Source organism: Drosophila biarmipes, chromosome 3L (genome assembly GCF_025231255.1).
Source record: "Drosophila biarmipes strain raj3 chromosome 3L, RU_DBia_V1.1, whole genome shotgun sequence".
NCBI lineage: Eukaryota > Metazoa > Arthropoda > Insecta > Diptera > Drosophilidae > Drosophila > Drosophila biarmipes.
The window spans coordinates 11,551,491-11,576,316 of NC_066613.1; the positions used below are offsets into that span (position 1 = coordinate 11,551,491).

At 45.2% G+C, this 24,826-nt stretch overlaps 1 protein-coding gene across 5 annotated transcripts; it reads left to right on the top strand.

Annotated features, from left to right (window-relative positions):
• The first annotated feature begins 2,174 nt into the window (after positions 1-2,174).
• LOC108028453 (uncharacterized) lies at positions 2,175-23,989 on the top strand. 5 transcript variants are annotated; one of them, XM_017100297.3, is made up of 6 exons: positions 2,175-3,055; positions 16,077-16,625; positions 16,753-16,869; positions 17,260-17,298; positions 17,678-20,246; positions 20,317-23,989. In XM_017100297.3, the coding sequence occupies exons 2-6, from the start codon at positions 16,212-16,214 to the stop codon at positions 20,820-20,822; spliced, it is 3,645 nt and encodes a 1,214-aa protein (XP_016955786.1). In that variant the 5' UTR covers positions 2,175-3,055; positions 16,077-16,211; the 3' UTR covers positions 20,823-23,989. The 5 variants fall into 5 exon arrangements, with proteins under 5 accessions (XP_016955786.1, XP_016955789.1, XP_050741750.1 ...); XM_050885793.1 differs by lacking the exon at positions 2,175-3,055 and adding an exon at positions 7,785-8,289; XM_017100299.3 differs by lacking the exon at positions 2,175-3,055 and adding an exon at positions 13,548-14,366.
• The last annotated feature ends 837 nt before the right edge of the window (positions 23,990-24,826 follow it).

Genomic DNA, 24,826 nt, shown 5'->3' on the forward strand with positions numbered 1-24,826 from the left:
ACTTGTTGAACTTGAAAACAGCCTACAGCCTATAGTCATATTACGAAACTAGCGACCTTGAGTCATTTTAATCACCACATTAAGAATTAATATTTTACCAAATGGCTGTTAAAATTATTGATTGTCCACCTATAATTTCATAACTTAGTTTATTCCAAGTACGAAAAATAAAAAATTTAATTTTTCCCTAATGACAATGATTTATTGTATATTTAAACCATCTACATAAAACACTTTTATTTTTCTACCTCGCTTGAGCACTCTTTCCCTTCATGGTCAGGGCCAAATGAGTGATGATGTATTAACTATTAAAATTGTGTTCATGCTCGTGTGGTGTTTAAGAATTTATTGACCCCATCGCGTTGGGTTTTTGCTTTCAGCCAAAAGAGTTCTAATGGCCGAACAAAAAAGGTATAATCCCAGGTGCCGCACAGAGTCTTTCGCTTTTTCCTAAGCCAACTTTGAATGCTTCAATTGTTATTTATAGAGAATGATGGCAGCGGCAGCCAAGTGTGGCCCAAACTAATGAGTTAGGCCTTTTTACCCGGCCCCAAACGGATGCGGATTTGCCTTTTGATTCGCACAGTCCTCCGTCTTTTGTCTTTCCCCCAAGCGTTAAGTTCAAGGTTGGGCCCGGCCAGCTTAAAATATTGACTTCTCCCCGTGGTTAATTACACTTAAATTATGTAAATGCTCGTTTTTCAATTAGTTTTCGTTAAAGTCTTTTGTGTTTTGGAACACTATAATGGCTTGGCAATATCCATTTAGTTGCTTAGAATGTTCTCCCCACTGACTATTTGTTTATTTCCTTTGTAGGTTTGACGATGTGCCCACAAATTTTTACGACTTAAGCATGGCATGGTGGAGAGGAAGTTTGTTGCTAGTCAATTGTGGTCGTCGGTAAGTGCTTTACACATTATTTATTGCGCGATTTTATTGACTGTGATTAGATCATTAATGGTTCGGAGTTTGAGTCATGGAATGACTAGCTCCTATGGGCAAAAGTCGGTGGATCCTAAGGAGCTTTTGGTGATTTACTTTTACTTTTGGATTATATAGTATAGCATTCAACACTTAAAATGTAGTAATATCTAATGTATAATTTAAATTATTAAAAAGGGAATGCTATTATACTTATACATATATATTCTATATTGAATGTCGCTTTCTAATAAAATGTTTATAAGATCATTACAAACGTTCCAATTGAATTAAGCAAAGGCTGAGTTGTCCTACCCTTTAATGGAGTATACCTTAAAAGTATTGCATACATTTAAAAACCGAATTAAGTAATCCATCACAATGATTAACAACCTTGTGAAGTGATGCAAAAAGCTCTCTCCGGCGATGTCACTTCCCTTTTGGCGAGCGCGACACTTGTTTGCCAATTGTTCGGATGCAATTATAGCATCATGAAATTTGATATGCCAAAAAAACAAGATAAAGTAAAACTGAGGCAGCAAACAAATCATGAGCAAGCCAATTATATGCCATGCCAAACTTCTGGCCAAGAGAGAGCCCCTTTAAACGGGTTAAGAGAATTGAGAGCAAGTGGCCCGCGGACGGCTTTTTGTTGCGCTTGGCTTGCGCGGATTCTAAACTTGTTAGAAGAGTGGTGTTGTAATTTTACGCTCGCATGCTCAATTTACGCTCGCTGGCCAACCTGTGGGTGCACTGAGAAAAACTATGAATTGTTTCTGGCAATGAAAGCTAGAAATGGCATTTCACAATAGTCTAATTATATGTAGTGTTCAGACTTAATAACTATAAAATTAAACATTTATATTTAAATGGAAATGTTTTAATATTCGAGTTTGTAGTTATAAAATATTTTTGTACCTTAATACATTTAATTATAATAAATATTATTATTAAGTTGGATCGTTAATAATACCTCTAATTTTATCATCATAACATTATAATTTTTTTTGGTTTGTTGGAGGAGTCTAAGTCTAAACTTAGGCTTAAATATAGCAGACTACTATTCTCTTGCGGAGTTAAATGAATCGATTACCATATGATCAACAATATCTTAACTCGTGAAAATTCCTGTGATCCTCGAAGTTGCATTTTATGTGTTAGACGAGCTCAGAATGTGTGTCCGTGTATTCCGGGCGAAAAAGAGTGGCGGTGTTTGCGGTGGTGTTCGTGCTGCCCAAGAGATACCTGCGCCCGCGCGCTCACCTTGAATGAAAGTTCTGGCCTGTTGCGCTCAGCGCGGGAGAGCGAGAGCGCGATAGGGGCGGATAGGGAGAAAGAGAAAGAGACGGGGAGAGAGCTGGGAGAGCCATGAGATCTGATCAGTGTAAATGGCAGTGCGATCAAGAACCTGAGACACCTGAGCTGCTCTCTACCTGTGCGCCGGTGTGTGTGCGTGCTCCTGTCCGTGTGTTCGAAGAGAAAGAAGAGAGTGCTGGGCGTGCTGGTGTGTGCGTAAGGCCGTGTAATGAAATGCTGAAAAGTCTATCTGTCTGCGCAGTCGCTGCTCTGCCGCTGCCGCTGCCTTCAGAAGCCTCTAACGACATCGACATTGAAGTCGCACCGCGACTCATCCGTAGTTTCAGTTTCCCGTAAGCAACAAAACGATCGAGACATGATTTCGTAAGACGCACGCGTTACGCTTCTACTTGCTTCAAGACAGCAAAGAGACCACTGATCCACCAGACTCTGCAACACACACCCACCCACTAAAAGATCTGAAATTAGCAATACCCAGAAGCTCTAACCCCCTTCGAAGTGTTTTGTGTGCATCAAAAATTGACAAAAGTGACGTCCACCTAGACTGCCCTTAGAAATGCAAATTAAATTCCCACTAGACCTAAGCAAATTAGTTCAATCCCCCAGCCAGTGCATTTGTGTTCCAAGAATATAGTTTGCTAACTATATTCGAAAAGTTCAAGAATAACAAAGTGTCTATTACAATTGAAACTTAAACAGCCAGCCACCACTTTTCGGCTTCGGATTGGATTTATTGCGTAATGGATTTACATTTAGCCGCAACATTAGCAGCAACCTCAGCAACACGGAACGGATATGCATTTAAACACTGAACATGGTGAGTACTTCCAAATGATTTATCTCCTACGAACTTGCAATTTTTCCCAGCTGTTTTTTTATGGCCCTAAGTCAATTACACAGTTGACAATTTAACGATCATGCTCGTTTATACATTTTGCAAAGGGTTCTATGACTATAATCTACGGTACTGAAGTTGACTTGCTAAGCAGTTCCCGAAAGTTCTGAAAAGAAAGCTTTCACCGAAGATTTTGTCGGCTGCAGAAGGTTCAGGAAATTTTTGGGCGGGATTTTAACAGGTTTTCTTTTGAGTTAATAACAAACGCGTATTGTTCTTTTCCCATAAATTGCATAACTAATCATTATAGTCACTTGTCGCTAAATCATTTCTTTCAAATTGGTGATTAGTTAATTTCTCATTTCCAGTTAGAACTTTTTTCCGAACTTCTCTTTTAATATATTCTTGGATAATTTTTCTTTATTTGAACTTTTTTATTGACATCTTAATTGCTTGAGTTCTATTCCTGATTTTCTACTTTTTCTCCACTAAATCTCGCACTCCAGCCTCCATAATTTATGGCCAGAGTTTAATTTTAACCATGATGTTACACAGCAGCCAGCAACATCTGATTATTCTTACGACCACCAAGAAGACTTTCACGTACAATTTATGCTAATCGTAAATTTTCGATAGAAAGGTTATATAATAGTACGTCGCACTGGGCGAGAACAAGTTTCCAGCTAAAAGCCCAAAAAGCGAATTAAAAAAAGGTACGATGATTAATTACAGACAGGCTAGAAAAATGGCATAAGCAGCTAAAATTTCTTGGCCACAAATGGGAGATGGCAGAACGATGGAGACTGGCATTTCATTAGAAAAACCGTATACAAAGCTGCCCCTCTCTCCCGTCCCTACATATATGTATATATTTAATAAGCACATCGGCAAAAACAACAATGTAGCACTCAAAACACAAATAATTAGACAAAACCAGTTTGGGCCTAAACAAATCGCACAAACAACAAAATGGGGGTAAGCACGCCGGCAGAGGGACAGAGAGGGCCTTATGGGCTGGACGGGCGCGGGAGCGAGATGGCGACAGATAATTGGCGACGTAAGGCAGAAAAACCTTGACTTTGACTCTAAATGACTCGACAACCGATCGCACGCTAACACGCTCCAACAGGCGGCGATAAAAGCAACAATGCCAGCAGCAGCCGCAATAAAATATTGTATAAACAAATAAATTGAAATCGAAATCGAAGCGAGATGAATGAACAGGGCACAACGAAACCGAACCAATGAAATCAAAACTCATTGCGAAATTTTAATGCGATTCGAAATCGCACGATGATCATTTCAATATCAAGGTCATTAGCAGCTGCAGCTGTCCAAGTTCTGTCGGTGGCCACCTGCTCCCACCGAGCCGTCAATCTCCTCCTGACTTGATTCCAAATGGCATACGGAATGAGTTATATCTCAATCCCCCTATATATAGCTTGGAAACAGCTCGCTTCGTTTTGCAATTTAAATGAGCCCCCATCTAAGTTTGTGTACGAAAGCAATTCTTTTGATTCTTCCTGCGGCTTTAGCTTCTGCTTCACTTCATGTTGTTGTTGCTGTTCTTTCTTTTTGGCACGCATGCCGAGAGTTCATTGACTGCCAGGCACACACTCCCAAGCACACACTATCCGCCCCAGCCCACAAAACAAATGACTTAGGCAACAAACTTGCCTTCATTCGGTTTTCGTTTTCATTTCGAGCCCGAGAAGAAGCTGTGTGCGGAAGCGAGACGCGGCGATGGGGAGAGGCCAAGGACCTAGGCCAAGAATTAGAGAATCCCCTCCCCAAGTCCCCCTCGAAAAGTGAATCTGCCGCTTCAGCTAGCAGCGGCGGCAGCAGCACCAGCAGCACCAGCAGAAGCCAATGACCAGGAGGGGAAACCAGTTCAGATCGGCTCATCCTTGGGCCAGGGGCTCGCTTTGAGTTTGGGGCAGGTTGCAACCAGCCAGCTCCTCTATCCCAGCCACCTCCGCCTGGTCCCGGACTCCCTCCCCTTGGTACAGGCATCGCACATCGGGAATCATTTGCCGTGAAAAGGGCGTTCAACTGGCAAATGCTCATGGGCACATGGCGTGCTCAACTGAAGCAAGCCAAAGGTTCTTGCACTCATCCAGTTCTTCGCCCACTGCACTGGAAACAAGAGATTAATAAGCGCTCTATTTAAGGGGAATTGAAAAATATCATTAGAATCGAAATAAAAGCAAAGGGATTACAGTTATTTGATTAGTTCTATCATATACGTTTTTAATATTGATATACCATTGTCCTAACTTATTGATGAGGAATGTGACTGGACTTAATCTGGACAATTTATTACATTTTAGTTCCTAATACAAAGCCTTATTTACCTTAGTTTTTGTTAGAAAAAAATACTTTAAATAGTGTTTAGATAATACATATAAATTATTTTTAAAGCTCCCCAGAGTTAAGAGCACACAAAAATCGAAGGAAGGCGCTTTAAAACGCATACCCAAATTTAATTTTTTACGGTGTTGTTACGCCTGGTCTTCTGCCACTTCTAAGGCCTGATGAAAAGGGAATCAAATCACTCTTACTCTTGGCCAGCTTTTTTTGTTCAGCCAGGGTTATTGACTCGCTCGTGGTCTTACCTTGGGCGGTTCTTCTTGCCTTTTGCTTTCTGCGGGAGCTGCATCTTCGGTCGGAATGGTTGCTACCTTGGCCACTTGCCACGCACAAGGGGCTGGGGATGAGCACGAGGAAGAGGAGGAGCTGCCAAGTCATCCGCGGCAGCTTCCCAGGTAAGAAAGAAGCAACGGCGACTTAAGAGAGCCGCTGAAGAGAACGCCGACGCACAGGTGGGACATGCAGGTAGAAGGAAAGAGCGAACCAGGAAGAAAGTGTGGCCAAGCAAAAGAACGGAGCGAAAGAAGTGGCAGCGCAGCAGCAGATGAAAAGAAAACAAGTTCAATGACCGACCTACTCAAGCGCGTTATAACCGAAGCACACACACACACACGAAGGAGAGAGGAGAGAGCACTTGCGCATGCGCAGAGCTCAGAGCCGAAGCGGCACCGAAGCTAAAGCCGAAGTTCAGCACGAAGCCGAGGTACGAACCTCACTTGACGTTGAACTTTGCTGCGACAGGTTCTGTGTCAATGTTGTTGTTTTGTTGCCTTTGTCGCCCTTGTTGTTGCTGCTTTGACACTATCGTGTTTAGCTGTAAATGCGCACATTGTTGTTGGCGGCGTTGTTATTGTTTTCTGTGCAGCGACTGTGACATTGGGCACTCAGAAAAAAGAACCAGGAAGATATGTAGTTATTACCATACTAAAGTTCAATTTAAAAAAAAATGTTTTGTAATCATACTTTTTTAAAGAATTATTGGGTCAGTTAGAAAGGTATATTACTGGGAGATATTATACGACATTTCTGCCGGTGCATTGATAGAAGAACCCACCGATCATTGATGGTCAGATGGAGGTTGGGGGTTAGAACAAAGGGAAAAGGTGGCGCTGGAGTTGCCCAACTATTTTGTCCGTCTGTTTTGTACTGCCTACCCCCGCTCTTCAGAACTGGAAATCAAATTATGCTCATTTACGCGCCATGAATACGTAATCCCCCAATTGCCGGCCCCTCGTAACTTGACTATGACAAAATGGCTTTTTATTAACCTAACGGTACATTCACCGGCCGCACTCCGCCTATTACTTTTTCGGCTTTACAGTTTCATGACGCTGGCCATTAAAAACGTGCTTGGCTTACTTTATGTCTATTTCAGTGGCGGCTAGGTTCACAAAGACACCGCAGAAGTGAACTCTGAAGAGGTCTTAGTTCCGAAGCTCTGGCGAATAGTTTTGCATAATGTGGCTGGCAGCGAGACTTCCGGCTTCGCCTCTAGTTCATTGTCAACGGTCAATTTGCAATCGAATGCAGCGCAACCCCCATGGACAGGGCATGCGTTGCGGAAAGCGCAAGAGAGAATTTGGGTTAGAAGAGAGCGCAGCGAGAGAGTGCAGTGAGAGCTTTGCAAAGTCTGCAATGCACTTGGAGAAAATTACACTTGGATTAGGACAAAAAGATCTATATAATGCCATATAATACCAGTTAAATTCATGCTTATGTTAATTTGGATTTAACTTGTAATTAAAATTAAATGTTTTATAATAATATCAGAACCAATGAAAAAACATTACAGAACGCATTTATTCATCCTATGTTTTAATCATAGTAACGTATTTCATTACTAAGCTGAGTTAAGATCCCAAGTTTGCAACTTATTTGGGTTCCCTGACAAAATCTGAGGTCATTTCCGAACATCCTTTGTGCCGACCTTACACAATATGTTTTGTGTTCCGAAACAAACTCGATGCCCAGACAGCATTGCACAGTTCCAGAGATCCACCCTCCACGTTCGAGCACCGAACTTAAAAGCACGAATCTGAACCCGAATCCGAATCCGAGGCGAAGCTCTGCTGAAGAGTGCCGCCCTTGCTGCGCTGCTGCCGCTGTCGCACTGCCCCTGTTGTTGTTATTGTTTCGCACTGGGCGAGTTCAGCGGATGCCAAGTGCAAGTGCCAATAGCAATGGCCTCCACCGCCCGAGCCCCCCAGCCGGCCGCCAAGAACCCCAGGAACCACCTTGTTTACTGTCTGCAGTCGGCGGGCAGAGAAGCCGGCGTTGCAGCCAACTTCGCTGCCTCGCTTTTGACTGAAACTGAAGGGAGCTGGCAGCTTTCGCAGCTGCTCGTTATTTCAGTCCTGACTCGGGATGTTAGCGCGTTGGGCAGGTCATGTCTCATGGCACAGCCGCGTTGCGTGGACCAAAAACGGCAGAGCAAATCAGCAGGACCTACCGTGCACATATTTATATGTATATTAGCTAAGAGCTACAGCCACAGCTACAGCCAAAGCGACAACCACAAATGTGTTCAATCAGCGAGCGAAGAGCGTTAAGAATAGTACATAGAGTGCTTAAGTGCGTTAGTTAAGTGTTAAGCTCGCCCTAAGTCAATGTATCTAATCAAGTATCCCGAGATACCACCAACTGGTGCAATGTGTTCACACGCCGATCAGCGCAGACCATTATACTTCGATCGCATCTACTTTCGCGACACCTTCGCCAACATCAGCTTCTTCAAGTCGCGCTTAAAGAGCCACCAAAAACTGGCCAACACCTGAAACAGAGCCAACAAGACTGAGGCCCTAACACACAGAGAGACTGAGTTCGAATTGTGCAATAACCAAAAAGAGGTAACTAGGGGCAGGGTTCTTGATACAACATGATATGATATAATATGGTGATGCAATAAAAGGCAACGAGGTAACCACCGGTCAGGGTGTGAGGGTCTTTTTTAGCATAAAATCTACTTTTGCTTTTGTGCTGACCATGTCCTAGCGCACTGGCTCCCCGTGAAAGTTCGCCTCTGCCGGCGCAGTTCAACAACCTTTCTCTACTCACAGTTCAGTTCAGTTCAGTTCGGCTCAGCCCGGTTCAGCGCGGTTCGGTTCAGTTCAGTAATGCACTCCGCCCGGAGGAGCCCAACCCAAACCCCAGGTCCTTATGTCCCAGACACAAACACCAGCCGTTGTCTCTTTCGCTCGCATGGCCTTGGTCGCGGGCGCTTTTGCTGAATGGGTGGAAAAAATTAAAAGTGAAACTTTGCTGCGCCTGCCTGGGCAGACGATGACGTCGGCGCAGAAGCTCGGCTCAATTGCAGTCTGCAGTCCGCAGGTCCTTGCCCTCGGCAGCAGCGCAGTCACGACCGAGCGGGGAGTTCCTTGCGCGGATGGGGGGTGCTGGAGGGGCAGCGGAGTTTTCCACGCTGCACACTGTCAAGTCCACGTTCACGAGCGGACCCAGAAGGAGCTGCGAACCCAGCCCAAGTTTCGCAGGACCTTCGCGTCTGTCTGCTGCCTGCGTCGCTGCCGCCGCCGCTGCCTCTGCCTCTGCCGAAGAGGACTCCTCTGCCACAGCCACAGCCACAGCCTCTGCCTCCGCCGACGTCGTCGTCGTCGTCGTCGTCATCGTCCTGTGTGTGTTTCGCTTTCCGTATTGGGTGTGTATCCAATATCCCGGGTACGACGACCGTACGTGCCCGGCGGAGTTCATTGAACGCCAGCCGCAGCGCCAGCGATTTATGTACGGAAAGCGAAAAGGATAATGAGCCGAAGTCGACTGAGCTCGAGCCTGGGCCCTGCCCCAACATTGAGGAAAGCACTGGTCGAAAATAGGCATTACGCAAGTCAGTGATGCAACATTTTAGGAAAATAAACTAGATCTACAGATCGCTTAAGTTCCAAGGTTACAAAGTTCCAATAAAGGATCTAAGGAGAACAGCTGAAACTATTGTTTTTATATGATTGTTTTATCCCGCTTTTTAGATAATGGAATATAGATCTAGAGATCATCGAAGATCCAAAGATTAAGTATAGGATTTTAGCAGAAGGGTTAAAAAAATGGGTTTTAAGTAAAAATATGGAATTTGTATTTCGTTATAGGCTATGTATAGGAGAGTGAAAAAATCTATATATTTTATGTTTGAATACTTTTGGCATTTACTAGTTGAAAAATATATTTAGTCCTAATGGGTTACTTCCCTACACCTGCTTACGGGGATTTCTCCCAGTGCACTCACATCCACACTGATGGCGTCGTCTGGCGTCTGCGAACGCCTGAAAAGGGTCGTTCGCCTTTTCTGTTGTCTGGCCCTTATTTTTGTTGTATTTGCTTTTTTCTGCCCTGTGCGAGTGTTTTTTACTTTGACTTTTTGTTGTTGTCATGGTCTGGCAACCAATCTGCCCCGCCCCCTTTTGGCCAACGGGAGGCAGGCACTGGCTGCTCCTTTGTCGAATTTATGCGCATTTTCAATCGCTTTGTCGTAGGTCGTGTTTGTTGTCGTTCCGCTCGGAACTGTCGTCAAGGTAATGTGTCGCCCACAGGATTATGGATTTAAGCCGCTTCCCATCGACGTGTCCTGATCCGCATGTCTGCCACAAAGCGGTGTTCTCAAAGGACACATCTTTTCGCTCCGGCTGCTCGGCTGGGTTTTCAACTAAAAAAGTTCTCCACTCTTAATTGTGGTTCGGCTTATGGCGTTTATTGATTTTTGCCTCAGGATAGGCGGAAGTTTTTTCTGTTCTGCTCCTTTTTTCTGGTAGCCATGACATCATCAGCAACATCACTTGGCTGCAGTTGAATTTGCATTGCCTCATCGCTGCTGCGCCTCTGCCTGCGTCGCCGTCGCCGTCTGAGTCTGGGTAAAAGCATTTGACCTTTGGGTTCGTTAACCCCTTTGTACACTAGATGATGTAAGCCACGGCAGAGGAGGACTCGAAATACAAGTTGAAAATAAATATTTGCCATTTACCTACTGTATCTCCTAAAACACTTAAAGATAGCAAGGGCTGTAAAACGGAAATGCCCTTGTTTCCATTGCCAATCTAAATTTCAAAGCCCAATCACTTCTAATTAAACAGCAAACAAACACATTTACATTTATTATATTAAGAACAACAATAGCTGCACTAGCAGCAACAACAACATCATGCAAATGGAAAACTTTCACTGCGCAATAGGGCGAAAATTGCCAACTGATAAGGAAGCAAAGTGCAAACCGAAAGCTTAACGAAGCTAAAAAATAAACACTTGAAGCGCAAACTGCATTGATAAGAATAATGCTGGGAAAAAGGGGGAAAGGGCCCCCTTGAAAATAGCACTTAATTTATGGTTATTTGAGCTACGTCATAGCAAAGTGGAGACTACAGCCGAGTCAAGGGCAAAGCCAAAGTAAACAGAAATAATAGAAAAACAATGAAAAATTTCTATTGATTTATTGTCATTTACAAGGGCAGCTGTAAAAGTTGCAAAAACAATTAGTCAAGCACATAGAGATAATTCAGTAGGGCAGCAATGAATAAAGTTATATAAAGAAGTGTAAATATGCCCCTTGTATATTTGAACGATTTTATAATTAAATTATAAAAGCATATCTTGAACATCTTAGTGTGTTATTTGAGTTAGCCAAATAATTTAGTTTGCAAATTTAAAAACGAAAATCAAACAACCTGCACATTTCTTTCAATTATATTCCACAACAATAAAATGAATGAACGTCATTCTGGGGAATTGTTTAATTAAGTACTTTCGTTTTTGCATTTGTCTTTGGAGAATTTGAATTGAATGTGGCACGAAAAATGCACAAAACGTTTTTTGATCGTTTTGCATTCATCATTGGTTTCGTTTAATATACTTTCGCTTTTATTTTTGTTGTTTTCCCGTGCGCTGGAGTGGGTTTCTGAATTGATTTATAATTCACGATTATTAACTGCCAAAATCGCAGACGACTTGACTGTACAGTGGGAATCGGTTAAGTGTTCTTCGGAGTGGGAGCGTTCATCGCCTTTTCTCACTCTCGCTTCTGGGCTGCGAGCTGCACTCGTTTTGCACATGCGCAAATCGAGGCAAAGGCAGCGACAAAAACAAAAGAGTGCACAGCATTTTCAAGGTTAAAGTGCAACGAAACCGCAACACAATATCTAGCCAAGGGAAGGGGGGTGGCTTGTGACAGGGTAGTGGGTGGTGGGTGGCAGAGTCAGCAGCAGAGGCCAGCATAAAAGTATAAATAGCTGGCATACCTTTGTTCAGTGTCCTTGAAGTGCTGATATTAATTTCACAGCACTCTGATTAGATAATCACCTGCACACACCCACTGTGCAACCCCCGCCCCTGCCCACTTTTGCAATGCGGATGAGTGAGGCGAATGCGGCAATTTTTGTTGTTTTCGCATTCAATTCGCATGCACATTCTCGACTTGTGACTCAAGGTTATGATGATGATGATGCTCTAGCCAAACGCCCCTCCCTCCCAGCCACCCACCACCCGCCGCCCCTTTGTTCCCTTTTCCGCTGAAAAGCTCACACAAATTATTATTACACCGACAGAGAGAGCGGGAAAGAGAGGGACAAGCAAATAGCTCGCAATTTTATTTTATCAGCTGCCCCACCCCACCGCGCCACCCCCTCGTTTCGTTTTTCGCTTTTCGTTTCGTTTTGCATGCACATAAAACTAAATGCGAACTCCCCGCCTTGCCACCCCTTAACAGCTTACATTTCCGGGTTGCGCCCTCTCCGTCGCGCATACCCTGCACTATTCGCCGAGTGACTGCAAATCATCGTCTCGGCCAGCAATGGGAAATATAGATTAACTGCCAGTAATATCGAGAACTGTACAGTATCTGGCAGATACACATAGGAGCAAAGCGAGTCCCAGGCGCGAAAGTGTGGCGAATTCGGTGTCATAATAGATCGGGCCTTGGGAAAACATCTAAGAATGTGTAAACAGAAATTCTACAATTCCTGGTTCCGCCTTCGATAGGTATTATAGCCTAGATTACCAGAAACACCAGGGCAAATAATATACAAATTGATTGCAAACTGGAGCAAACCAATTTTTTAGGAGAGTGTTGGAAAATATTAATGTAAATTAACAAATGAAAAAAAAAATAATGAATTTCTTAAAATTTTTAGGAATAAGTAGCCGATCCACTTATAATAGCTTTACTTGGTATAATTTCTCAGGGCCCTTTAGAACCCCTTTAATTTGTCCTAAGACCTTGAAGCCCCCTCGCAGCACTTCCATGCCTTGCATATGGCTATAATAAATATTTACATTACACTTGAAAAAATACATCGTTAAATTTGTTTATTCATCGAAACTACTTAGCTCCGGCGATTTCCTACTTAGATAGAGCGAGATGGCGAGCAGTTTACGACTGCGGCGCTAAGGCGGAGTGCAGTTATCAGCCGAACGTGCACACACATATAGGACTGCATTGTACCGCACTCGCAAGTGCACATAGGTAGCGCGCTAGTGCGGTTAGTACAGTTCGCTTTGTCCTTGAGCGGTGCGCTTCCAAGCGGTATGGCAGACCCCATTTGGGGCTATGCTCGGCTACAACCTCTTTCCGCATTGCAACTTGATAAAGATCGATGCCTGGCGAGAGCACGGGAGCTTCGCGGAAGTTTTTCCTTCTGGCGAAATCACTGGGGCGCACATGGCGTATGCGCAATGTGGCAGAGCTCTTATCACGGGTCGTCGGCGTTCAAGTTGAATGTTGAATGATGAACGCCGAGTGCCTAGTGCCACTGACCAATTGCCTCTCGCTCTGCTGTTTTATTGCATTTTTATGATTATGTGTCTTGGTCTGTGCACGCTATTTATTTTTAATTTCGCTCGCGTCGAGTGTGTGTCCTTCAAATGCAATTGTGCGATGATTAGAAACGCAAAGCGCCAACCGATTTTTACTTTTTGTTTCTAATGTCTAACTTGAGTGTCTCTGTGTGTATGGGTGTGTGTGTGTGTGCAGCTGTTTATTTTCATTTTCACAGCGATAGCGAAAAGCTTTTTGGCGCGCTATCTGCAGTTTACACTCACGATTGCAGTTTGTTGATTTAAGTAGAATATTGTTGATTTTCCTACGGTATGCATGACAAGACTTTCGACTTCCTAGTCTGCCGAACGCATCTGTAAGTTGCGCAAAGGGTTGCCCCGCCCTCTCGCTCTCTCTATCTTAAAATCGAAAGTATCTCGTAGAACCCACCAGCTCGTTTCTTCCTCATTTCGTCTGCATATTTTTGGCTGACGGCGCCAGCTGGCCGAAACCCACACACAAAGTCGGAAAAAAGTAGAGGATCACAGACAAGGGATGGGGAAATCACGAGCAGCCAGAAATCACTTTCTGCAGATCGTTTTCGCACATTTCCGCACTCGCAGATCAGACCAGCACCGAATCAAAATGCAGTTCGCAAGTGCAAGTGCAAGTGCATTGGGCATCATTCAGGCACAATTACACATACCGACACCGAGATTCACATAGTCGGCAGTGTTGCAATTTCGCATCCGTGTCGCTTTTGATCGCCGGGCTCGGAAAATTCTTACTCGTATTCGTATCTCGCATTCGCATTTCGCATTCTACGTGCGTGCAGTTCGCCGAGCGGTCGGGATCAGAGCCAAGTTGGTAGCTCCTTTTAGCCACCTGAGCGCTTTACCGGGGGAGTTGACTACGTACATGGTTCATATATAGCCGTATTTATTGTTCATCTATCTGTACAGATTGGGTGAGTCCACAGCAGTGCACCCCCCACGAGTGGCCATCAAAGTGCGCTTCCTGGTTGTGCGATTGCACTCAACTTGATTGGGGGGCGCGCTATCACTTTGGTTTAATGGTTGGGCTTAGCGGACCGATAAGAACGAGAGTTCCTGGTATTTCCTGCCGCAAACAGCCCTGGGATCTGATGAGGGAAGTCCCTTCTTAGATAAACCGAGATAAGTAAGTTTGCTGTCATGTTTATCCTCTTTATTCAGGACGGGGGTTCTAGGCAAACTTCCTGTATGAACTTCCTGACTTCTAGAATTATTACAATTTAGTGTATAATATCATTTATCATGTAGTCCTTTATAAGTTTCTACAAATTTTGTATTTTCCTTCAAACTTCCTGATAGACTTGTAAATTTTAAGAGGATGTTTTAATAAATTTTATATTTTATTTAATCATTATTGAGCCAGAAGTGTAACATAAACTTATCGATTAATTTATGTAATCGCAATAAAGTGATCACGCAACTTGCGGTGCCCCAACAAAGAGCCCCTCAAAGCCACCCCATCGAAACTTCGCCGTTTCTGGGAATCCTGAGAGAATGGCCAGCCTTGCACAATAAATTCATGATTGCGCAGCTGAAAATGTCTGAGGAGGAAATAAAAAGAAAATAAAGTAGGAAAACCAACATTTTGAATAGGCGTCAGGCAACCACCAACGAGCCACCGCTGCAACCACCAGCCGCACCACCGAGCCGCCGAGCTGCCGAGCGAGAAGCTTTCGCCGGAAAGCGTTTTCGCACCCTCTCTGGCGGAGAACTTTCCGAGCGAGAATGCGAGAATCTTTCGCGGGGATGCGTTCGTATTGCACTGCGAGCTGTGTTGGTGCAGTGCCGGCTGCTGTCGGTGTGGTGGTGCGCCGTGAGTGCAGTCTCGAGCTTTTTTGGGGTCTATGCCGGTTGGATGTGGGTCAGTAGTAGGAACTCTCGGTTGGCGGCGTCAACGTTTCCCTGGCTCTTCTTCACAAAATCACAAAATCGCAACCGAAAAGAAAATCAAAAAACTATCTTATAAATTCTCTCCTCAATCTTTGAGCGTTTATTTTCGTTGTCGTTGCCGCAAATGCATTTGATTTTAATTTCCGCCAGGCGAGTTCAGAGGCGAAGTTGAATGTCGCAGTGCGAATAAGAATGCTGGCGGAGCAGCAGGAGGTCTGCCGTAGATTGTCAAGCCCAGCCGGACAGCCACAGCCGGAAAATTATTCCGGGGCAGGCGGCAGGCCACACGGCGTATGCGTAACGAGAGAACGAAACAGAAAGTGATGCGTAATTTGCGGGCCAAAGCAACAAAAAATTTCAAATTAAAAGCAAAATATCGAAAACAGTGCCAGGAGGAACAGCAGCGGCAAAGTAGAACCAACCACAATCAATTAGCAGCTCTATAATAATTAAGAACCAAGAGAATACCTATATTTGAAATAAGTTTGAAAGCAATGTAGGGAGAATCCAATGCAAATGCAGAACGAGAGTACAAAGCGCAGCAAGCGGCAGCCAAATGGAGGAGCATAATTGAAGTGAGTTGTCTTCGAGGAGTTTTCATTTCATTTTCCCAACCGGTGAGGTGGGGGGTGGGTCGGGTGGCTATGCCCCTGAACGTGAACGTGTAACCTCCACAGAGGCCTTAATCTTGAACTGCACCACCAACCCCACCAGCCACCCTGCCCACTCTGCTTGACCCCTTCACTCGCTACTCGTCGCCGTGTTGTAGTTAGCTTTTGCAGTGACGATAACACGAATGCAACACTGTGAAAACTCAGAGGAGCTTTTCCGGGGGTGGCCAGGGGGTGGTTAGATGCAGGTACAGAGGGTGCTAGGCGCCTCTAATTATAGCGCCAAATTATGTCTATATTTAAACGAATTTTCCCCTTCCTTTGTGCCTTTCCAGATCAAGTGAAACTTCAACCACAAACAACTAGCAGAATAAGCAGCAACCACTGAAACCCCTATATATATATTCATATATATATATTAACCAGCATATATATAGCGTTAGCTGAGCAACAATCTAGCTATAGTCGCCATGCATGGACATCACAACCACAACCATCTGCAGCAGCAGCAGCCACAGAATCCGCAGGATCAGCAGCCGGGAGCCATCATGAAGGCAGCCAACCATCCGCAGCCCCACCACCCACTCAGCCACCCACATCCGCACCAGCAGCACCCCCACGCCCAGCCACATCCGCATCCCCATCCACACCACAAGCTGTCGGCGAGAAGGGCGCGCAGTCGCAGTCGAAGTCGCAGTCCGTCGCCGGATGGCAACCAGGACTACGATGTGACCCGGATGCGGGAGGAGGACTTCCAGCGGCTGGCCGTCTACCTGGTGCCGGATGTCCAGGCGGAGCGGGGACTGCCCAACCGGGCGGACAAGACGCTGCCGCGCAGCCTGACGCTCAAGTCATCCATGGTCTACTCAACGCCAAATGTTAAGGTAAGAAAAAGCAACCTTACTTAATCTTTAAATCATAAAAAATAAATAAAACCATGAAATTATGCAAATGAATCCCAGAAATAACCAAATCTAACCCTTACTTCCCTATTCCCTACTTTATTTACAGACTGAAGGAGTTTGGAGCAGCGGGGTCATCCCACGTGGCACTCGCTTCGGCCCATTCGAAGGCATTCCAACCTCAAACTATCCCAATGATAAGAATAAGGCTCGCTATTTCTGGCGGGTAAGCATCCTCATCTCTCTAAATGCTTCATCTGATGAAGGGTTAAGCATCTGTTGTGGGCTTTCAATTCACTTGCATCTTTTTTTTTGCCTTTGTTTTTGGTCACAACACCTCCGAAAAACCAGAGGTCTAAATGTTGCCCCAAATAACTCATAAGAAATCACCTAAAACATGCTTCCCCCATTCCAATCATCCAGCCGAATTAAAACAACATGCAGCTAACCAACTCGTTTCTCTTTAATTTTTATTTCATGTGATCTAATCTTAAACCATCCCAAAAATTACCCAACCAAAATGAACACAAATATGAATAACCCAAAAAAACCGAACATAAATTCAAAATTAAATTTTGCATTTTGGAAAACATTCGATTCGATTGTGGTTAATCAGGTGCAGGGAACACGCCACATAACTTACGGGAATATTAAGGTACCACTCACGATTTATGCTTTCTTTGATTTATATCCGTTGTCTTTACCCCTAAACTCTACACCAGCTTTCCCAACTAACCCCCCAATCAGCACAAGCTCTTTCTCTAACTATCCCTGCACTGCTCTAAAAACTTGAGGTGTTTTAAAAGTTATAGAATATAAACAGGAATCTAAAAATATATGTAAATAAAGTATCTAAAGTGACTTTAATGTATCTAAATCTTTTAAAACACACATCCCCACTATCTAGTTTCTTTGTAGTACGCTCTATGTTTGTTCTTCCTTGTTGTGCGTCTTGTGTCGTTATGCTTTCCCTCCATTATCTCCAGAATCAGTCTAAACTCCTCCATCTTCCCGCTCTTTCTTTGGCTCTGTAGATCTTCAAGGACGACGACTACTATTATCTGGATGGCTCGGATCGCTCGCAGTCCAATTGGATGCGCTACGTGGCGTCCGCGTACAGTCTGTCCGTGATGAACCTGGTGGCGTGCCAGCACCAGGAGAACATCTACTTCTACACCACCCGCGACATTCTGCCCAACGAGGAGCTGATGGTGTGGTACTGCAAGGACTTCGCCAGTCGCCTGGGCTACGACGTGGATCCCGAGACGACGATCTTCGGCGCCTGCAAGCAGGCGGTGGAGGCGGAAGAGGAGGTCGACGAGGAGGAGGAGGAGGCGGAGGGCGAGGATGGCAAGCCGCGATACTCGATGCCTGCCCCGGAAATTCCCGCCGATGTGGCCGTGAGTCACATCACCTACGTCATGGGTCTCCATCTGCCGGTGGGAGCGGGAAATGGCGCAGCGAATGGTGCGGTTTCTGTTTCCGGTGCCACCCCTCCGCCCCCCACTGCCACGCAATGCTGCCGCCGCTCCAGTCCACCCGCCCATGTCAGCACCACCACCTCCGCCTGCAACTCCCACCACCCACACATCCAGCATGGACGCCACGCCTCCGTGATCATCGGCCAGGATCGATCGCCTCTGGCCAGCAGCGACAAGGACACGGCGGGCTCCCCCCTCTCCGGCCTGGACCACCAGATGACCCCGCAGGATGGCAGCGTGCGATCGGTGCGATCGGATGAGGGCTACCACAGCAACGAGTGCCACGAGGATGGACTCACGCCGCCCGAGGATTCCAGCGACAGCGAGAGTGAGCACAACTATGTGCTGGACTGTTCGAAGAAGGCGATCGCCCCCAAGGAGACGGTGATTGCCCAGGCCCAGAAGCCCAGCAGTTCGCCACCGGCTGTGGTTATGGCCAACACCACCACTAGTGCGATCAACAGCCATAGCTCGCCCACGGCCACGCCCATTTGCGAGTCGGACAAGAACGAGTACAGGAAGTTCAAGGTGAAGATGCCGCTGAAGTACGAGTTCAAGAACAAGAGCTGCGTGAAGCAGGAGCCCAGTCTGAAGGAGGTGGATCAGGAGATGTCCCTGCCGCAGGAGGAGGAGGAGGAGCAAGTGATGCACCCGGAACCCGACTCCATTTGCCCCTCGACCACCACCCACCTGGGCGATGAGCATATGCTGATGATGGAGAGGGAGCGGGAGAGGCAGAGGGAAAGAGAGCAGGAGAGGATTCAGGAGCGCGAGCAATCGAACCAGCAGCCCGCCTCCTCCACGGTCATTGTCCTGGAACACAATTCCGGTGGCCAGGCCCGCACCATTGTCCCACTGAGCAAACCCTACTACGAACCAGATCCCCCGGGCGAACGCTATCTGCGATTTGGCCAGCCCTCGTCGAGCATCCTGGAGACCATCCTGACCAGCCAGCATCGTCTGGAGGCGGCGGCAGCAGCGGCCAATGCCTGTCGGCAGGCCAATGCGGCCACGCCCCCTCCCACCTCGCCCACGGAGATGGCCTACAGCTACAAGAAGTCCCAGCGATATGGCAATGCGGTGAGTCCGGACAGCAGCTCCAACCTGGGCCAGAATCCCGAGCAGCTCTCCTCGTCGGCCGTGGTGGTGGGTGATCAGGAAATGACCAGAGCCACCCTGATCAAGGGAGAGTGCTCCCCACCACCGCCCAGCCACCATCACCACAACGTGATCTTCTCACCCTCGAGGCATGCGGCGTACTTGGGAGCCGGCGAGGCGGGTGGTCACTCACCAAGTCCGGGATATCCTGGTTACCCCCACTACGGAGCAGCAGCCACCTCGACCTTCCACTCGCCGCCGCACAGTTCCCATTCCCCCTTCGACCGCCAGTCGAATGCCTCGAGCGGAGCGGGCTCCGCCTCCAACTTGCATTTGTTGCAGACCAGCACCCAGATGCTGAATCACCCGCTGATGCAGCCGCTCACCCCGCTGCAGCGCCTGTCGCCCCTGAGGATCTCGCCGCCCAGCAGCCTGAGTCCCGACGGCAACTCCTGCCCGCGCAGTGGCAGCCCGCTGAGCCCCAACTCCCTGGCCTCCAGGGGCTACCGATCGCTGCCCTATCCCCTGAAGAAGAAGGACGGCAAGATGCACTACGAGTGCAACGTGTGCTGCAAGACCTTCGGGCAGTTGAGCAACCTCAAGGTCCATCTGCGTACCCATTCCGGCGAAAGACCCTTCAAGTGCAATGTGTGCACGAAGAGCTTCACCCAGTTGGCGCACCTGCAGAAGCATCACCTGGTGCACACGGGCGAGAAACCGCATCAGTGCGACATCTGCAAGAAGCGATTCTCGAGCACCTCCAATCTGAAGACTCACCTAAGGCTCCACAGTGGCCAGAAGCCGTATGCCTGCGACCTGTGCCCCCAGAAATTCACGCAGTTTGTGCATCTCAAGCTGCACAAGAGGTTGCACACGAACGACAGGCCGTACGTGTGCCAGGGGTGCGACAAGAAGTACATCAGTGCATCGGGCTTGAGGACCCACTGGAAGACCACCAGCTGCAAGCCCAACAACCTGGAGGAGGAGCTGGCCATGGCAGCAGCGGCTACCTCGGAGTGTTTGGGTGGGTTTTACTAGAAGAGTTTTTAATATGAGCTCCAACTAATGCATACCTCTGCTTTTTGTTTCCTTAGATAAAGACCATCCCGAGCCGGACTCCCGAGAAGCCTACGAGCAGCTGACGCAGCACATGCATCCTGGTGTGCACCCGGGACTGAGACATCTCTCGAATGGAGGACAATCGCCACCACGCCTGATACCCCTGGGCAACCACATGGCGCCGCAGCAGCCACAGCAGCCGCACCAGCAGCAGCAACATCAGCAGCCACCGCCCCACCTGCTGATGGCCCAGCACTCGGTGGGTCCGGCCCCCATGCTACTGACCACCGCCAGTCAGCTGCCTCCGCCGCCGCCGCACCACCAGCAGAACTCGCCCAGCCGCCTGCTGCAACACGGCCACCCACATCCGCTGCAATTGCAGCAGCAACAGCAACAGCAGCAGCAGCAACACTCGCCCAAGGGACTCAAATCCCTGCCGGAGTCGGGGGCGTATCTGCATGGCCAGCACGTGCAGGCCCAGGAGAGCAGGCCGTCGGTCATCGAGTCCTCCAACCAGCCCATGATCATCGAGTGCACGTAGGCGATGTGCGACATGGCACACCACAAAGGCAAGCAGCAGCTGCAGACCAGAGGAAGTGATGGAATCCAAGTGCAATAAAATCAAATAGAGTTAAGAACAGACAGGCGGACAGACAGACGGTACCCCCAAAAACAAAAGCAGCACAAGTAAACGTAGAGTATTATTAAATAGTTGTATATAGTTCAAGATCCCCCGTAAATTTTGATCCCCCGCCCCCAACTGAAATTGATAACTCATTTCGCGCTATGAAAACTAGATCTCACCAATTGGCAATCCCATGAATTCTTCTTCTCATCATTATCAGCATGGCAGGAGAGCACTAAAGGCATATTATTTTTGATAAATATTTTATATATACACACCGTGCAGCGGAAAGGACGTGTAGAAATTGGTCAACAGGAAGCGATTGTTAAGGGGAGAATAAACGGAGCCGGCAGCAGAAGAGAATTTGCGGAAAACCGAGACGAGAGAGAAAATGCATTTAGTTTTGACTTTCGATGATTTTCCAGTTCTGATTTGTTCTCTCACCCCCTCTGTTTGTTTGTTTGTTTGTTGAGGCGCGCACCCTTAGACGTAGGCTACACAAAAGTTACAAGTTAGAGGATACATAAGGATACATTTACACATACAATACATAGATTCAAGTTGCCTTATTTGAATTTCGTTAGCACTGATAGACCCGCGATAAAGCCGTAACCGAAAACATTTGCTTAGAGTCGATCACCTCTGGACAGTAGGAACAGGCGTGAGAAGCTTATATACGTATTTTATATATGAATATATCATTATTATACATACGGATATATATATATTTATATGTATTTTATTAAATATACACAACCGGAACAGCAGCAACAAACAAAGGATAACATGATAGCAAAACTGTACATAGGAGGACCTTATTTCGGCATCTGTTGAACTAGTATCGCCTAGCTATAGATAACTACGTAGACCACTAGGGGTTACCATTACCATTATCATTATTATGATTACTATGATTATTACGAAAAAGAACACATACAAACTAAGCAACAAACGAAAAAAACGTAAAGAAAACTTAGCTGAAAATCGGTGCTTTTGACTGTTTCCATTTGTCCACATTTACATTTACGATTGTATTTGTATTTCGAAACATATGAATTATATTGTAAACACACTAAATATATATAAATATATACACGTTAGAATAACACTCTAGGATACTTCCCCCCAAAAACACTACTTTGCGCCTTAATCATTCAACCTTCCTCCAACTCCCTTAACCACAAACAAAACCGAATCCAAAAAATTTGCTCGTATTGTACTTTACCAAAATTACGCTCTCAATTAGTCTTCGTTTTCGTCTGAATATTATATATGAAATCTTTAGCTAAACATAAGCTTATAATCTTAATGAGGCTGACTAGCTTTAAGTATCGATATAACTCTATTTAGCGCCTATTATAGAGCTAGCCACTAAGGTCTGTATATTAAAGGCTGGGCCCCGAGCTCGGCCTCGATCTGTAAGACACAACACCAATTCGTAATGTTAAGTATTTGTCTTGTAAAGTACTAGATGCGGGGGTGGGGAGTTCGGGGAGATTCTCAAGAATCCCGACAATTGAGACTAAGACTATGCAAAAGTTTTTGTATTTTTGTATTTGATACAAAGCAAGCAGGAGCTAGGAGAAGTGCGACGATGAGATGTTTTAGCCACGTAAGGTCTATGCTAAGCTAGCCCTAAGATTTCTAAGCATATGCAATATTTATATATATACGCATAATATTTCTAAAGAACGCAGAACGCAGAAAAGATGAGACATGCCTACATACATGGAAAATATAAAAGAAGATAATCAAAATTATACAAAAACACAAAATTGATTTTTTATTTCTCGTTTGGTTTTAATCTCACGTTTGTTGGTTGTGCAATCATCTATTTATTTATTGTTTCATTTTGTGCAATACTTCGCGAACTTGTCTTTTCATATTGTTTGGCCATTACTTTATAGACTTGCAATTTTCTCAACAGTTACAGAAATCGACTAAAATAAGAGACATACATAATACTTTCCTATTTGTGAGACTGAATGAATTACTATATATACAATACTCGTAACTCATAGAAAAGACACCCAGGCCCGGCAGTAGGCGCTTTCTATAGGGGGACTGCTGTTGGCTTGAGGGACCCCAGACATTTCGATATATACTTTACCGAACCTTTTGTTTGAGCAAGCATTGTAATATACTACGATACGAATACGGATACATCTAGGTATATAGATATATATTTATACAAGGCACACATAAATACGTAGTCGTAGAGAGCTATAGCTATAGCTATTTAGACATACGAACAACCAATGGCCTATGGTTAAAGCGCCCAACTTTGTACAGCAATTGAAATCTGTTTCAGGATTCAAGGAACGTGACGACACAACGTAAATTTAAATGGAGAATAAATGACTGCTTCTTAGTGTTATAAGTGACTCTGATTTAGGTCGAACACACTCACACACCCACACACTCACTCACACACACACAAATGATTCAAGGATCAATTCTAGAAATCAAATCCAAATATATATTCCATTATATATTCAATAAGTCTATCGTAAACCTTTATTGCAATCAATATTTCAAATGTATGAATCTATATAATTACAATTATCTATAATTCAGCCCTATATAGATCGTGTAGAGCCTTTGTTATACAAGTATGTCCTATGAAATTGTTTCCCCCACTCTCTCTCATAAACACAAAATGTACAAAATTGGTTCTCATAAATAATTACAAATTAGAAAAGGAAACAACAAAAACGCAGCGAATTTTATTTGCAATCAGCGCTAAGCCCAATTGAAATTGCAATTAAAACTAATCATTTTTAAATTCGAGATGGAGATTGAGTTTCTGTTTAAGCCCACTTGAAAAAAAATGTTGATTTTTACGAGCCTCGAGATATGTACACGCTTATATATCACTCACCTCTTATACCACAATAAACGAAATAATTGACTATATGCATATTTATACGCCAATTACATGCGAAACTTCTAAGAAAATAAAAGTTTAACAACCAAATTGAGCAGAAAACAAGAATTATCTAATTATTTGAATGCAACTTAAATTCCTATTAATTATATATGAAATATCTCTATAAAATATCTCTAAAGAATCACAATTAATAACAGTACGAAAAGAATGAATAAATACAAACATATTTCATACTAAAGTGCTCAGATTTTCTACTTCAACCAAACGGATGATCGTTTTTTTTGGAAAAGGTTGGCATACTTTTAGGGGCTAACCTTCTTAAAGGCAGTTCTTAAAATGTTCTTTCTGGGCTTTGGTATACGTTTTAAACAATTTAAAAAATGGTAAGGCATTCTAAAAGAAATTAATTACGTTGCTTTAAGTCAAACAATTAACTCTTAGCAAGTGAAACATTTTCGCAGAGATATATGCAACTGCATTTTGTAGAATTTAATTAAATTCTGGGCGGACTCAGCTTATCGTTACTAAGAGCCCTTTGACGGTCTGTCACTGCAAATGGAAACATCAATCACATGTCAGTCAACAATGAAAGTAGGGCACTTCAGTGCTTACTCTTACATGCTAACCCCCCTGGACATGCAAATTGTGTGCGTTTTACGCATAAAAAGATGGCAACAAAAAACGTATCCCGATTATCGCCGGGAAAGGCAGGAGGAGACGAGGTGCCAGGTCGGGTCAAACGCGTGCTGTGCGGATATGCCACATGGCTGGGCTAAATGGAGCGAATGCATTGCATCGCCCTACACCCCAACGTGCAACCCTCCCTCTGGGCTCTTTTATTTTCGATTTTGCATAGGATTCCGGGCCAGGAATTTTCCTCATTTTCATGTCAGCCTTGATTTTCTGTTTGGCAACGTTTTATAGTTAAAGCGGATTATTTTCATGGCCATTGTGTCGGCGCCCCCGTCCAGGGAATGTCCGGAAATGCCTCGAATCGCAGCGATCCTCGGACCCTCGGACAATGCCTGGC